The 16,027-nt window shown below is 48.7% G+C and overlaps 1 protein-coding gene across 1 annotated transcript in view; it reads left to right on the top strand.

Moving 5' to 3' along the window:
- The first annotated feature begins 760 nt into the window (after nucleotides 1–760).
- The window catches only part of LOC125943490 (uncharacterized), a 42,047-nt gene continuing 26,780 nt past the window's right edge, over nucleotides 761–16,027 (top strand). The window contains exons 1-4 of the mRNA XM_049662833.1: nucleotides 761–771; nucleotides 1,434–1,525; nucleotides 5,595–5,738; nucleotides 13,504–13,764. Coding sequence (XP_049518790.1) covers nucleotides 761–771; nucleotides 1,434–1,525; nucleotides 5,595–5,738; nucleotides 13,504–13,764 — 508 coding nt within the window. The remainder of the gene's footprint in view (nucleotides 772–1,433; nucleotides 1,526–5,594; nucleotides 5,739–13,503; nucleotides 13,765–16,027) is intronic.

Genomic DNA, 16,027 nt, shown 5'->3' with positions numbered 1-16,027 from the left:
AGGCAAAACATGGAGGAAAAGCTCCAGAAAAAGCAAGCTACCTGAAACGAAAACCATCTCGCGATGGAATGAAAAAAAAATAATGTAACGCTCCGGTTCAGTTCCGATTACCACAATAACAACTTTTTAATGCGAGACCATTACTTGGACTCATTGTCCGACCCCACCATCATCAGAAATCTGTGGCAGAAAATCCGTGGCAGCAAAATGTGCCCACTGTGAGGACTCAATCCTCTGCTGCACAGCCACTGCTACCGCTACGTAGCCGAGCGCGCTAAACACTCCGCCACCGTAGTATTGCGCCACCGTTGCAACAGGTGACAGTGATGAATGTCGTCAAGGCTGTGCGCGTGGTTCAGCTCCGCCTGGCGGGCGATTCACTAGATCGCGCACGGCGCAGGGCAAGCTAGCGCATGGCGGATCGGGCAGCATGCCTCGTCGCCTGCCTCAGCGTGTGTTTCCTGCTGAAACACGTGGACGACGTGGCGCGCGATGGTAGACACGGATGAGGCCGGATGACAAGAGAGAGGTCATGGGATAGTCGATCGTGTGCCCCGCTCAGCGACCCGACAACGTTGCCGCCGACGTCGCCACATACGCCAAGCCAGGGCTTCATCCCGTCCGGCTCGGAGGCTGCTTCGTTGCAGACGCAGAGTTGTGCGCTTTGCAGTTATTCGAAACGGAACTCGTGGGGTTATTCGAAACGGAACTCGGGGCTGTGTGCGTCTACGTGGCGCCAAATTGGTCTCAAACGGACGCGATGGCGTTCGTGTACAGGAATCTGCCTTCGGCTCTACGCAGCAGCACGTCCATGCTCGTCGTAGGAGACTTCAATCAGGACGCGAGTTCAACACAGCAGCATTGAACTCGGCGGCATGTCGCCTCAACGCTAAACTCGGCGACATAACTCAGCGACACACTCAGCGACAAGTAATGCTCTCGTCACACATCATAAGAGCTGCTTAGGTGCCCACATAGTTTTTTCCGGTGTTCGGTCTTCAGTTAAGTTCCGGTTCGATAATCTGGCCGTAAGATAATGACTAAACACCTCATTACTAAAAAAATGTTAATTAGTGAAATATGTGTTTCGATTTACTGTGCAAGTAATGCTAGCTTCTTCGAGCAATTCAGTGCAAGGATTGGAATTTTGGTATCCGTCAGGGACAGGCAACATGTAAAAATGATAATTGCAATATAGACACCGTAGAGCTATAACAAACACAGCACTAGAACACGAATATGGACGAGGAAGCACTGCCTCGTTGCTGTTTGGGTTCTAGCTGTGTGCCTATTACAGGTCTGCTGCGCTGTATCCCAATTATGCTGTTCCAACTAGCCCCAACGCAAGCCTTTATCAACATTTAATATTCTGTATTGTCTAAAAGAGAAACAAGCTACCTGTTATATAATCTTTAACCTTTCGTCATCGGCAGGAACCCTGACGTGGCACAGGCCATCTGCATCGCGGCGGTGGGGCTGGCGGCTCTGCTGGGCATCGTCATGTTCTTCCACTCCAGGGCAGCGCGTAAGCTTTTCACGTTGCAGCTCAAACACTTACATTTTGGTGCTTATGCTCAACAAACCCGAAGAAATTTTCAAGACGCGCATCAAGTCAATGGCGGACAGCGCCCAACTAACTTTTGTGGCACGTGAGTTGCTTTAAAATGTAAATGTAGTCCACGCAACAGGTTTGCGTAAGGAGTGAGCTCGAAAGTGAGCGCGAGCAGAACGTTCTTGTCGCGTGCACTTCAAACCTCTTGACAAGTGGATTCGTTCGTAACCTAAATTGTACGTAAGCCTATGCGTACTGCATATTTTAAACAAAATTTAACAATTTGAGGCCTTTTTATGTCGCCAACCAATTGTCCCCATCAATCTTGCGTGCTGGCATTTCCTCTGTTTAGCATTCTGCGCTCGCGACTTTCCTGTCAGGAACGCGAGGTCGTGATGAGCCGCGATATTGTAGCGATGTCTGCCGCTCGATTCTATGTCACTCTTATCATCCACCATTGACGGCCGGCTTATCCCATTGATAACATGGGCAGAGCGCCGCTTTGACCACTGACGATGAAAAGCGTGAACAGGAATAGCATTGAAAAAGGCATCGCTACAAAATCGCAGCCATGACGGTGGATGTCATTCGTCACCTGAAAGTTTAGGCAGCGCAACACTAAAGACAGGAAATGCACGCCACATAGATGACGAATATTGCTTCGGAACGAGGTAATTCTCCAAGGGCGAACATTTTGCTTTAGGTGTATACAAATGCTTTGGTTTCAGATTAGCTGGTTGTCCCTGTTGACCTATACCTTTTGTACGGAGCTTTCATTGGATACTACTTTTTGCGGTGCTATATGCCAGGTATCTGCCGCTGAATACCACTTTAGGTGTTACTCTTCATGCTTAATGCACTAGTATTAGTGCTGTTTGGTTTCGCATGAGGGCCAACACCCCCTATCGATAATAGTCTTTGACTACACAATGAGCTTTTACTTAATCGCTGGTATTTGACGTGGCTTGTGAGATCGCGGACAATTTTTTACAAATAAAAAAATATTGGTGAGGTTGAATGACGCAAACGATCTAGCGCGCCGGCTATAAGAGACGCCGCATAGTGATCGCTCACGAATTATTTCGACCAAGCGGGGTTCTCTGTATAATGTACGCCCAAACCTAAGTACTCCATCATTCCTCGGTTCTGCCCCTAATTAATTGTGCGGCTGTCGTGGCGGGGAACCGTACCGCGACTTCATGCTAATCAGCCGAACAAATACAGCCACTCAGCCACTGCCCGAAGACAGAAAAGAACTGAACACATCAACTGTATGGAGAACCAATGCAGGCCACAAGAAACTATGTCAGTTTGAGTGTGTAACTAAAAAATGTCACAGTTTCGCCCTAAGGGCGAAGCAATGAATGCGATAGCAACAGAGCAATGTCATACGAAGTAAGGTGAGCGGCTTTGGTAGCAACAACACGCAGAACTGTTGTCGACGCCATCGGCGTTTTGCCCGCGTTAGCTCAAAAGACTGTTGCTGGACTGAGCCACTTGGTGCCGCAGCTAAACGTCGGCTCCCTTCCCTCCCCCTGACTCTCGCGCGTCTGAAGAAGGCGCGTTTGCTCTACATATATGGTCACGCCTACTTCTGCAGCCCTTAAGCGAGCACGGCGCAGAAAGTGAAAGCGCGCGTCCCTCGCGCCCTTTCAACATACAGCGTTCGGCGGCGCGCGGCGACGTGACGTCATACGGAACCTCACGGCGACGGCGACGGCGACGGCGACGGCGACGCCGACGGCGACGGCGACGCCGACGGCAGAAAGCTTTTGAGTGTCCATATAATTGCTATCGCAATAAAATGACCGCCACGTTCAGCGGGAGGCCGCGCAAATGGCGCACGCCTTTATAACAACATGTTTTGTTCTGATGTGCGTTTAATCATGCTCGGGCCATGGTACTGCGCGTTGCGATGAGCGCGGACGGTCTTACTGGAGTGTACTAGATATGGGCAGTGCATCCAGCGCGGGCTTCCCGCAGAGGTGTTTTGAATGCGTAAACATATCGACGCTTACCCAACGAGAAAAACCGTCCGTCCGTCCGTCCGTCCGTCCCGCATAACGATCGCTTTCAAGATAACTCCCGCAGCAGCGAGCGAATTCACTTTCGTGCTGCCTCTCGCTTGCCAACTAAGTGGCGAGAACACAGCGCTCACGAAGCTATCAGCATTCGCCGCACTCTCTGCCCCCATCGCAGAACGCTTTCAAGACAGTGGCCCACGCGTCTCGCTTCAACGCGAGAAAAACCGTCCGTCCGTCCCGCATAACGATCGCTTTCAAGATAACGCCCGCAGCAGCGAGCGAATTCACTTTCGTGCTGCCTCTCGCTTGCCAACTAAGTGGCGAGAACACAGCGCTCACGAAGCTATCAGCATTCGCCGCACTCCCTGCCCCCATCGCAGACCGCTTTCAAGACAGTGGCCCACGCGTCTCGCTTCAACGCGAACTAAAAGCCAGACTAAGCGGTGACAACACAGCGCGTAAAGGAGCTTTCAGCACGCGCCGCACTGCGCCTCTTCGATCATTCAGTCCCGGACTGTCCGTAAACCGTCTGCGGCTTCAGGTCTGACTAGCCCTGACAGAAGAGCGTGTCACAGTCACGTTATCCAGCTGTCGGAGACTGTCCGAGGTAAAGCCCCTCCATCAGCTTACGCTTTTTTTTAACAGCGAAGCTGTTTAGGCCAGCCGTGATTTGTGGTGCGTGCCAAACAACTGCCGCGCCGTAGCCATGGCAACCGGAGGAGGAGGACGAGGAGACCGCGTGCATGTGCATGCGGTCTCCTCCTAGCCAGCTCCTTGCCTTCCCGACCCCCGCCTCTCTTCTCTCCGTGGCGCGCTGAGCCAGGAGAGAAAAAAGGGGGAAGCTTGCACTAGGCCGCGCAAAGCTCAAGACAAACCGAAGCTGGCCGATTGATATCGAGCGGCTAGCCTCCAACGCGTTCGGCGTCGCCACGAAGCAGCGTGCTTGGCACTGTGCCAACCTTGGTTATCGTGCCTGTGTTTGTGGCATGCCAGGAACGCTGTCGCTCATACGCGCCGACGCGTCCAGCGCTAGTCACGCGAAATATCGCCAACGCGTTCAGCGTCGGCAAGCGACAGCATTCTTGGCACTGTACCAAACTTGGTTAGCCTGCCTGCGGTTGTTGCATGCCAGGAGCGCTGTCGCTCCAGCGCTAGTCACGCGAAATGTCGCGAAAGAGAAGGCACCTCCTAAAATGATCGCTCGAGAATACCTTCCTTCATGCGTAGTTAAGTTCAACCAAGCCAAGACCCAGCAGCAACCAAGTTAATATCTAGCAGTAGCAGCCAGTAAGTTTCGCTGTGATTAAGCTTTGCGCGACCGAGTGTAAACTTGCCTGATTTTTTTTTTAAGTAGAGCCGCCGCCACCTATTTCCGGTTCCGCCGCTTCTGGTAGGAAGTTCTGGCGCTGCTTACTTCCATCGTGGCATTCCATGTTGTTTCCGCGGTCGCCGAGAACACGCACGATCAAGCCGCGGCGGTGGAAAGGTTGGCTGAAAGATCATGGCGGCACTTCCGCTTCCGTCGGTTGGAGATGAGGGGAAATAGAAGAGGGCGAGAGCAGGTTGGCGCTACTTAACTGACAGCGGTAGTACTATGGAGGGGCTTTAGTCCGAGGTTTCGTTGCACCGTGACCGGAAGTCACTCTCGGGGCTGCCGTCGTCTGCCTTTAGCTACTCGTAGCTACCCGAAATAATGCAGTCTCAGAGGCCACGTCGCCGACACAACCGTGAAGCTAATTGCATTGTGGAAACCACAGCTTGAGTACATAGGGCGTGTTCGCAAAGTGCAGGTTACGTTTTTTTACAGGCATAGTGAAGATGATGAGAGTATACTGCTACTATGCAACGCGTGTGAGAATGGGCCTAGGCTATTGGATCGTAGCCAGGCAACCTTTGGTTAGCCTGCCTGCGTTTGTCGCAGGCGTTTGTGGAGCGCTTTTGCATAGACTGAGAAGTCTATGCAGGTTGACATATTGGCGCATACGGCGACAAACACAACAGGTCGTCTCCACTCGCAGCTCCCAGGCGAGTGGCGGTGCGCAAGATCCATGCCGAGGTGTCGGACGACCGGGATGAACCACGGGTCAGGAGTGGCGGTGGCCACGGCCGAGCCTCGGGCGAACGATTTGACCGGCGAGAGGACTCTCACGATGAACCGGAAGGTGAGTTGCTTACCTTCATGTGTGACGTCTGTCCGTTTGACCGTTCGTCCGTCCGTCCGTCCGTGCGTGAGTCTGTCGGTCGGCTGAAATTCCCATCGATCAAGAAATGATCAACTTTGCCCAAATATGTCATCGTCATTATCATTATTATATATCACACATATAAAGCCCAGATGAAGTATTGCATAATGGGGCAGCAGTGAGTAAAACATGAAACATTACACGAACCAACAAATTGAACAAAATGAGCATCATTATAAATGCAGAGCAATAAATAACCGAGTACCAACAATAGCTTTTAGCCAGTCATTTTAGGTAGTAGTAGAGTACAAAATAACGGAACCATAAAAAAGTAGGCTTACAGAAAGACTTTTAGATTGACATAGTAAAAAGAGTGTAGTTATCAGTTTTCTAAAATTTCGCGTGATTAGAATTCTTTGGGAGCTTCATCCATTTCGCGATGTCTTTGTCTATCTGATTGTCCGTATCAAACATCTTTGACGCCAGCTTGAGTGACAGAGCAGTCTATGGTCTAATGAATGGAACATGGCTGGGCTGTGATGAGCAATGCATGCTCATTATTCGAACGGAATGAACAATGCAGTGGGTTGTGATGATGAAATTGGGTTCAAAACCAACCATTCGGACAAATTTGGTTCACTGGACATGTTCCCCTAGGTTTAAGTGCCGCTCTTCGATGAACTTCTTTGATGCCAACATAGGTCACTGTATGTGTGCCACTCTGTTCGCGCCACTGGCAGTATGTGCTGCTGTTAAGCAACAAGAACTCCTTTAAAATTTTGGGGCGCTGGGCAGAATCGAGCCCTCGTCATATGCATTCAGATATTCTTGTCTGAATAAATTCAGACGCGAGCTACTCGCGGACATTGTGGCGGTGCCGCACGATGGCGTAGCATGCCCGGAGGGAAGTGAGAGAGAGAGAGAGAAGTGCAGCTGCAGTACACGCCTCATAGATGGCGCGTTTGGGTGGTGGTAAATCAATATCTCCATAGATTGGTTGAATGCTAATCTTAATAACGTTGATCAACTATGTAGGCCTACTGAGATAATTTCTGCACCTCACTCAACTACAATTGGTTATGGTACGCTTCAATTTGGTTAGGCAGGATTGTTTTGTGAAAGGCCTTAACTGTTTTTTGGGGATATCGATAACCAAGGACGATGTAGCACTAGAAAGTAACCAAGGACTCAACCTAGAAAATTTTCACAGCATTTACTGTGCTAGAACGGACGAATTACGAGAAAACGATTCGAAATTTATAATCTCCAATTAACGTGTTGGTGCTATGGTTCCGGGAAGAATTTCAGAATGGTTATCTTTGCGTAGATTTTAAAAGTGAGTCGTTTCTTTGTGAACCTCAACTGGTTTCGTGACCGTGAGTGCTGCAGCCTGGCTGTTCTCTTGCCGAATAGGCCAACCAATCACAGCAGAGCACGCGCGCCACGCGCGTAACGGTGTTCCTTGCACCACCACCAGACGCCGCTTGCCTCTGTGAATCTGGGACGGACGTGTTTCTCCGGGGCTCCGTGGCGGGGACGAAAAAAGTTTTTTTTTTTTTGCATGCTTTCATCTTGCTTCTGTTGTTAAACTTGCTGTTTTTGTAAACATTTAAATAGGTTGGAAGCGGCAGGGCTATAAGATATTGTTTTTTTTTCCTTCTTCGTGTGTGTATCGGGTGTATTTCGTTTTTGAGGACAGTCAGAACGTCGTTTCCTGACACATGTTTCAACACGTGTGACCGCGTGGTACGTTAAGTCCTTTAGTTTTGAAATAGGTGGGAAGTGTCAGAGATATTAGCCATTAGTGTTTTTAGCGTGTGTGTACTTGTATCGAGAATATCGCTTTTGTAGGACAATCAGTGTGGCCACGTTTGCGAACACGTGCGCACGTGTCATGGATTAAGTTTGCTTGACACTTTCTACTGATACCTTGTGATTAATTGTGGATAAATAAATTCTGGCATTTTAAGATTTTAGGCCCTGTGCGTATTGGCCTTTTGTAGGTACGTACTTCGGAAGGTTCGGTGATAGCATTTGAGAACGCCAAGTGCAACATATGGCGAAAAGAAAGGGAAGGCGAGCAGGGGGGGGGGGGGGGGATTCTCTAAAGGTAGACGAGGGGACTCATGAGAATAGCCTGGAAACTGCGCCAATCGACAGACACTGTGATGTCGATGCTAGGCTAAGGAAAATGGAGGATGTCCAGATTGAGCTTGTGAATCGGATCGCCGAGCTGTGAAATGAACTCAATATGGAACGTGATGCACGGAAGGCAGTGGAAGAAAGACTGCAAGCAGCCGAGGAAAAATTGAACAGGGCCGCCATTACGAACGAAAGTCGTAGTGACGATGAAACACCGGCTCCCAGCGAGACAGGACCGGAAGTACCCACAAAGCACATAGAATGCGTGGAACATGCTGGAAGGAGGGTCACCTACAGTGACTCTGCAGCTAAGGGAAAGCAGAAACGCAGGGGTCAATGCCCTGTGTCGAGTCTGAATCACGCGGACAAGGTGGACAAAGGAAAGCAGGGTGAGACCTTTTCAGGAGGGGAGAGTGAGGAGGTCATAATAACCGGTGACTCAAATCTGTCGAGGTGCTCAACGGCAATTGTGGAGCGTACAAAAGCGACAAAAGAGTGGCGGTAGGGACGTTTCCAGGGAGGACATTGGCCGATGTCATGGAGCGAGCTAGAGAAAAGCTCGCGGAGAATGCGCAGGCACGCAACCTTGTAATAGTAGCGGGCGGCCTAAATGACGGGCTGAACAGGAAATGGGCGGGAATAGCCCAGCGTTTGGCAAAGGGTGTAGACGACTTACGCGAGGTGTCACCACGGGTGCAGATTGTGGTATGCACTGTGCCAGAGGTACCTGTGCGTGACATTAACGTACAAAGAGCAGTTGCGGCCACTAATGAGGCGATTTGGCAAGTGATCCGAGAGAAAGGTTTCGAGGTTGTGGAAGTCAACAATGAAGTGAGAAGGTATGGTGGCTTTTCAAGAGGCGGAATCCACTTCGATCACAGGCTTGGGCGTGAAGTGGGCTGGCGACTCGCTGGTTGTGCAATTGCTTTTTTGGGGGCCCACGGGCGCTAACGAGGCCAGGGTTAGTAGTAATGAAGAAGGTCCCTTAGGGGAACCTCTGACTAACAGCACCGGTAGCAAGAGAAAAACGAGAAAGAAAAGAGCCCGCTTCGCAATAGGTTATATAAACATGCAGGGCGGTAGAAGAAAAGAAACGTGGTTAGAGACTGAGGAGCAGTTAAATAGAGAACAAATAGGTGTGTACGCGTTTACAGAAATCCACCTTAGAGACTTAGAAGAGCCACCAATGATTGAGAATTATGTTTGAGAAGGGCGCAACCAAACCAAAATGGAAAGAAAGGGAGGGGGAGCTGGAATGCTCGTACATCAGGGGGCCAAGTGGGAAAGACTAAATTCAAAGTGTCAAGAGCATCTTTGGCTATCAGGCACAGTCAGTGAAAAAAAAAAAAAACTTGGCTGGGGGTGACGTATTTATGGACAGGGAAAAATTACAAAGAATGCCGAGTTAGTGAAATGCCCAAGTGCGGATATTAATAGTTTCGGGATGGAGGGCAAAATTATCCTGTTGGGTTACATGAATGCCCACATACAGGATCTAGACGGTTATACCGACAGCAACGGGAGGTTAATGCTAGATCTCTGTGAGCAACATGCCGTTGTTATCGTGAACACGGGGCCAAAATGTGATGGCCAGATCACATGGGAAGGCAGAAATAGACAATCGGCCATCGATTACTGTCTGATGACAGAAGGAATTTATGATCACTTGAAAGAAATGGTCATAGACGAGGAAGAGGGTAGCAGCATAGGGAGTGACCATAAACGCAAAACGCATAATTTTGAAAATGGGATATGTAGTTGGGAAAGAGAGCAAGGGACGAAGAATGACCAGTCCAAATTTGAACGATGGACAAATAGCAAATATAGCCACAAGAGTCGAGAAAGAACTTGACAAATGTCCAAGCAAGGAGTGAGAATATGGTGAGCTTGTAAGTGTAATGACGAAAGAAATGAGGAAAGAAAAGCAACATGCTTGTTGGAAAGGAAAAGGCAAGCCGAAAAGCTGGTGGAACAGGGAGATACGGGAGGCGATCAATCAACGAAAGAAAGCATCACGAGAACACAGACAGGCAAAAAATTCACAGTTGCCGCAGGATGAAATAGACAGAAAATGGGAAATATACCGCGGGAAAAAGAAACATGGTTCAAATATTAGTTCAAGCAAAGACTAAAGGTGAAAGTGAAGGTTGGTTTTGAGAAATACGTGCGAAAAAGAAGGCCGCACCTAGCATATTTTGGAACCACATTAACGTATTAGGCAGGAAGTTGGGAACACTACAGCAACATATCCTTGACGACGATGGAAATAAACTGGAAGGAGACGCGGCATTAAAGAATGTTCGAAAAAATAACAGCCGAATCATTTCAGGGCAATGGCGAGGAGGTTTCTGAGGAAAAAGAGAGAATGAACGAAAACCAGACGGAAAAGGAGTTGGTGCTGAGTAATACTGGAAGAAAGCTGAAGAGAAATTCCTAAGTGCACAGCCACAGGTTTAGACTAGGTTCCCGTTAGACTGATTAAGGAGCTAGGACCAAAAAGTAAGGAAGCTCTGTTGAAAGCAGTAGCAAAATGCTTACAACATAGGTGAATACCAGACAGTTACTAGACAAAGTAGGATGAAATTAATTTAGAAAAATAAGGGGGAAAAGATAAAATTCACTCTTATCGACCGCTGACCATTACATCGATAATATACAGGTTAGCAATGCAGGCGATTAAATTGAAGCTGCAAGCACGGGGAGGGAATAATGGCATATTGGGAGAACTTCAGAATGGTTTGAGAATCGGTAGGCGGCTGGATGATAAGTTATTTGTCCTTACTCAGTGTATTGAAATATCCAGAAAAGAAAGGAGACCACTATATGTGGCTTTTCTAGACATTACCGGAGCGTATGACAACGTAGATCGCCGGATTTTGTGGAATATTCTAGAAGGGGAACGTATAGGCAACGACTGTATACAGCTATTGAGGAAGATTTACCGAGAAAATGCTGTTTGCATTGAATGAGAAGGGATGACGAGCGACGATAAAGTTGATATCAACAAGGGACAAGGTTGCCCTTTATCCCCGCTACTGTTTATGATGTACGTGGTAAGGATGGAGCTAGAAGGCATCAATATCGGGTTTAACCTCTCACACAAACAAGCCGGCACAATAGATGAGGAGCAGCTTCCAGCTTTATTTTATGCGGACGACATTGTGTTGCCTGCTAACAAGCAAAGTCATATGAAACGTATGGCTGATATCTGTGGAGAAGAATGTGAGAAGTAAGGATGAAAATTTAGCGTTAAAAAATCGGGTTTTATGGTATTCAATGAAAACAGTGAACAGACAGTGTTGATTCAGGGACAGGAAATACCTCGGGTAAAAGAATACAAATACCTTGGCATATGAATAAACGAAGGCGATAGATATCTGGAGAAACAGGAGAAAACAATAACAGCAAAAGGGAAGAGAAATGCGGCCATAATGAAACACAGGGCGCTATGTGGATACAATAGGTACGAGATGCTCCGGGGTATGTGGAAAAGTGTAATGGTTCCAGGGCTTACATTTGGAAATGCGCTTGTTTGCTTGAAGTCAGGGGTACAATCAGGACTCCATGGCAACCAATGGTCAGTGGGACGCCTCGCGTTGGGCGCCCACGGGAAGACTACTAATGAAGCTGTGCAGAATGATATGGGCTGGTGAAATATTGAAGGAAGGGAAGCTCAGAGTGAAATTGATTTTGAAGAACGACTGAGAAAAATGGAAGAAAGTAGATGGGGTGCAAGAGTGTTCAGTTATTTGTACAGGCAAAACATTGACTTACAGCGGAGGAAAAAACTAGGAAGCTTATCAGCAAATATGCGACCTTTATGGCAAGTAACACGGCAACAAAGAACGTCAAACGCAAAGTGAGAGAGGCTGAGACGAGGTTATGGGTGGCGGCAATGGAAAAGAAACCTGCTAATGACTAACTACCTCAAAGGAAAAAAAATGTCGCAGTTTCGCCCTAAGGGCGAAGCAATGAATGCGATAGCAACACAGCAATGTCATACGAAGTAAGGTGAGCGGCTTTGGTAGCAATATGAATTGTAGTAAACATGAGCTGATTAAGTAAGCAGGTGTGCTGCGGCGTAAGTAGACCGACATGAAGAGAGACTCGATGACCACGAGAAGGCGCGTGTGAAACGGTGGTGTTGATGAGAAGCGCTTCCCGTGGGCAGCGCGTGCGAAGGGACACACCTGTAGCGCTGCACTGCCGACCCGGGCGGCATTGCATGTGTAGCGTGCGTTGGAAAATGTGGCCCGACTATTACTAACTGTGGTGTGAGCGCGCACAAACAAACATGAATAGATCACACTGAATGACTGCAGACAACGACTGTCAAAACGCTGGCAGTAAGCGCATATACGTCGCAGCGGGCGAAGGTACGTGCGGTCTATCGCTTCAACGGAAACTGAGCGGCGAATGCACGGCGCATAAAGGTCAGAGCCGTGTGGAGATAAGAGACGGTGCGAGCGAGCGACGAGCGCGGTTGTTGGCAGAGTATAAATGCGCCCCCCCCCCCCCCCCCCGCTCCCTCCGGCGCTCGCTTCCCGCTTCCTTGCTTGCGCGTGGAAGATTGAGTGCGTTCGCTCTCCGTGACAGCGTGCGTCCCCGCACGCTTCCGCTCGGGCATACGGCGCGCGGCGAAGATTTTATCTATGCGGAACCTCACGGCGACGGCGACGCCGACGGCAGAAATCCGGTGAAAGTGTCCATATAATTGCTATCGCAATAAAAGGAAATCAGGAAAGAAACAACTTATGAAAACTCAAAGGGAAGCTCCTTACTTTTCGAAGCGAGATCAGGATGCCTTAGAACGCGCAGTTATAAAGCGAAGTACACCAAGGACGAAGCCGCATGTGCTTGCTGTGGTAAAGCTAGAGAAACGGTGGAACATGTTTTATTGGAATATGAAGAAATCTACCCAGGTGCAAGTCTAGGCTCCTCTGACTTCCTTGAAGCCCTTGGGTTCAGGGATAGTACGGGCAAAGTAAACATGTCAGCTGTAGAGATTAGTAAGAGGTGGTTGGAAGTTTGGTGGCAGGAAAGTAGGGAGACTACAAACAACGGATACGTACATAAACAGAGTTCCCAGTAATGGTTCAAAAAGGTTGATGCCTGGAATTCTTTGTATTTGTGTGTTTCTCAAAGATAAAGGTAGGACATTAGGCAAAATAATAAGAGCTTGGTGGCGCAACCCACCACCCCGTTTCAAAGGGGACGCTCATAGCATCCATCCATCCTTCTATCCGCGGCAGCGGTGGCGCCTGCGGTGCGGGGAAAAAAAAGAAACTGAAAGCTCGCCTTAGCACGTCCACAGAAGTGGCGGCGCTATTTCATTAGCCTCTCTGCAATAATCGCCTGAATAAGCCCATCCGTGGGACTTTGTGCGGACATTCAATAAACAGAAACTCGTGTTTCGACTCTATGCACTCACACAAAGCTTCGCTGTATATACATTCCAACTCGTTGGATCGGCTGCATTTTTTAAAGATTTATCAAACTTTTCTATTCATGGACATAAAAGCGAAATCCTGAAAGAATACTCTACTACACTCAAGCCATTTGAGGGTTCTGCTTTTTAAGTGGTCGCGTCGCTCACGCGCAGTGCCAGTGCCGCCCGTGATCAAGATGCCCGGCAGGCCCAAGGGCGAAGGCCGCAGACGGAACGCCGAGATGGACGCCATCACGAATGACCTGGACACAGCGGGGAGGACGACTGCTGCTCCAGAAGCAACCGTTAGGGCCGAGGATGTGGCGCCGCCCGCTCCTCCCAGCGCTGACCATGGCAAGCCCGGGCTCTCAGACTTCGACAGGCCACCGCTGTCAAATGGCCGAAACGTGGCCACTCTCCCGGCTGTGGCTATTGGTGAGCGCTTACTGGGCCATTGGGGGAACGATTACAGGCTGCACGTGTCAGATAGTTGTAGTTATGTAAGACTATCGGTAAACTGACTATCAATAGCATCGGTAGATTTCTGATACCATTGTGCGAAAAATACTATCATTACTATTACTGCCGATATCACTATATCCACTGTATTACTATAGATTTCACTGTAATACTATCGATAGTGTAACAAAAGCTATCGATACTTGTACTATCGATAATAATATAAGTATTGTTGCGATATTTTGCTAGTGATGTGGCGATCGAAATTTTTGCAACTCTTGACTAGTGATGTTACCAATATTTTTGCTATAACTGACCATACATAATAACATTCAGTCATGTAATCGGGAACATGAAAACGTCGCAAAGTTTTTGTTGCAACGTTTGCGTGCGGAATGTCAAGTGATCTTACATTATTAGCATTATTAGCATCGACATCAATAGTGCGTTATCAATGGTATCACCGATAGTTATACTATCGGTAGTGGGCTAATGACCGATTTATCGATGGTATCGATAGAACCATCGATAGTTTTCCATCACACACTAGTTCCAATACCAAACAATCCCATAATCCATTAGTCCCATATGAAAAAATGGGGATTCCATACAATATGCCGTTTGTTCCCATATTTATTTATTTATTTATTTATTTACTTATGCGAAATCATTAAATGGCTCATGAGGCGGGACATCCGGCTTTGGCGGATTTCTTTGAAATGACTCAAAATTGTTGCCCTACGTCGGGAGCGATTGCTGGTGTATGAATATCTTTAATCTTTTCGCTTGTGACTTCAGAAGCCTTTGTTGCTTTACTTATTTAATTTATTCGTGGAACACTCGGCGAGTGCGGCCTCCTCTGTTTGGTCTTGCGGCTTGATTTGTTTCCGCTTTTGTAATGATGGTTCGCTCCGAAGTACAGGCAGCGTAGCGCGAGACGCCTTACATGTCTCGGCAGCTCGCAGCCTCAGATGAGCCAGAGCTCCCATAACGGCTGATATTAGAAGCGCTGCAAAGCTTTATGGGGAATCGATCCTTGTGGATTCTTAGATTTGCGCAAAGAGTAATTATGTGCGTTAAGCTCGATTATTCGTTTGCCTGATAATAAAATGTGCAATCTATTTTTCTTTCTTCGCGTTGCTTTTCTCTGCGCAATAACCTAACAAGAAAATACATTTTGGTATGTATATACAAAACGTTAAATCTTTTATTGCGCAGGGTATGTACAGGGAACGAAAAGGGAAAAAAAATTACTCCATCTCTCGCTAAAGGGAACCATGTGTGGATGCGAAGCAGCGGGGAGATGGTTAGCTTGAGCGGGAGATGGTTTCGCGGCAGCGGCCCGAGCGCTCATCGCGGCGCTGCACAGGAGAGAATGAGGCGCGCGCGCTCCGTCATTTTCATACAGCCGAACTACGGTGGCGCCCCCAGCGGAGTATGCAGCTGTCGCACCACCTGTCGTTCGCGCCGCTCCGGATTCCTAGAGGAGAGAAAGGGGGAGCGTAGGAGAGGTGAGAGAGGGGAGGGACGCGCATGCGCTGTGGGGGTGTGGGACGCGGGCGGCTCCGGAGGAATTCCTAGAGGAGAGAAAGGGGGAGCGTAGGAGAGGCGAGAGAGGGGGAGGGGACGCGCATGCGCTGTGGGGGTCTCGGACGCGGGCGCCGCTCCGTACGAGAATTCATAGAGGAGAGAAAGGGGGAGCGTAGGAGAGGAGAGAGAGGGGGAGGAGACGCGCATGCGCTGTGGGGGTGTGGGACGCCGCGGGACGGAGGGACGCACAAAGCCCCCACCATAAGCTGCTTCGCATCTAAAAAAGGAAACACACCTAAAGTACGTTGTTCAAAGTTTCGCAATAAGAATATTAAGGCAGTTCTGCTTGAGTTACTAAGCCTGCGTGCAAATGGTCAGCCTGAAGGTTGCAAAGGGCGGCCAATGATTGGTGGGTCACGGCAACGTGCATGACTTGGCGAGCCCACTCGCCACTCTGTTAACGTTTGGAATGGTGCAGGAAAGCGTTTTATGCGAATTTCAAGGGCTTGAGAGTATAAGATATGGCGTCGTACTCGCTGGGCCGATGTTGTGTGCCGTCTCTACTGCCGAACACAAAGAAAGCTATGCTCGAAGCTTACGTCACCTGCTTATACAAAGAAAGCCTGATTTTCGTACAGTGCCGACTAAAACACTGCCACGTCGTAAAGAATGTCTATAAATGCCAGCTGTTTCGTTGTATGTCATACTG

The sequence above is a fragment of the Dermacentor silvarum genome, chromosome 2, assembly GCF_013339745.2.
Source record: "Dermacentor silvarum isolate Dsil-2018 chromosome 2, BIME_Dsil_1.4, whole genome shotgun sequence".
NCBI classification, from domain to species: Eukaryota; Metazoa; Arthropoda; class Arachnida; order Ixodida; family Ixodidae; genus Dermacentor; species Dermacentor silvarum.
The sequence above is the reverse complement of the archived record's forward strand: the minus strand, read 5'-3'. Positions and strand labels throughout refer to the sequence as shown.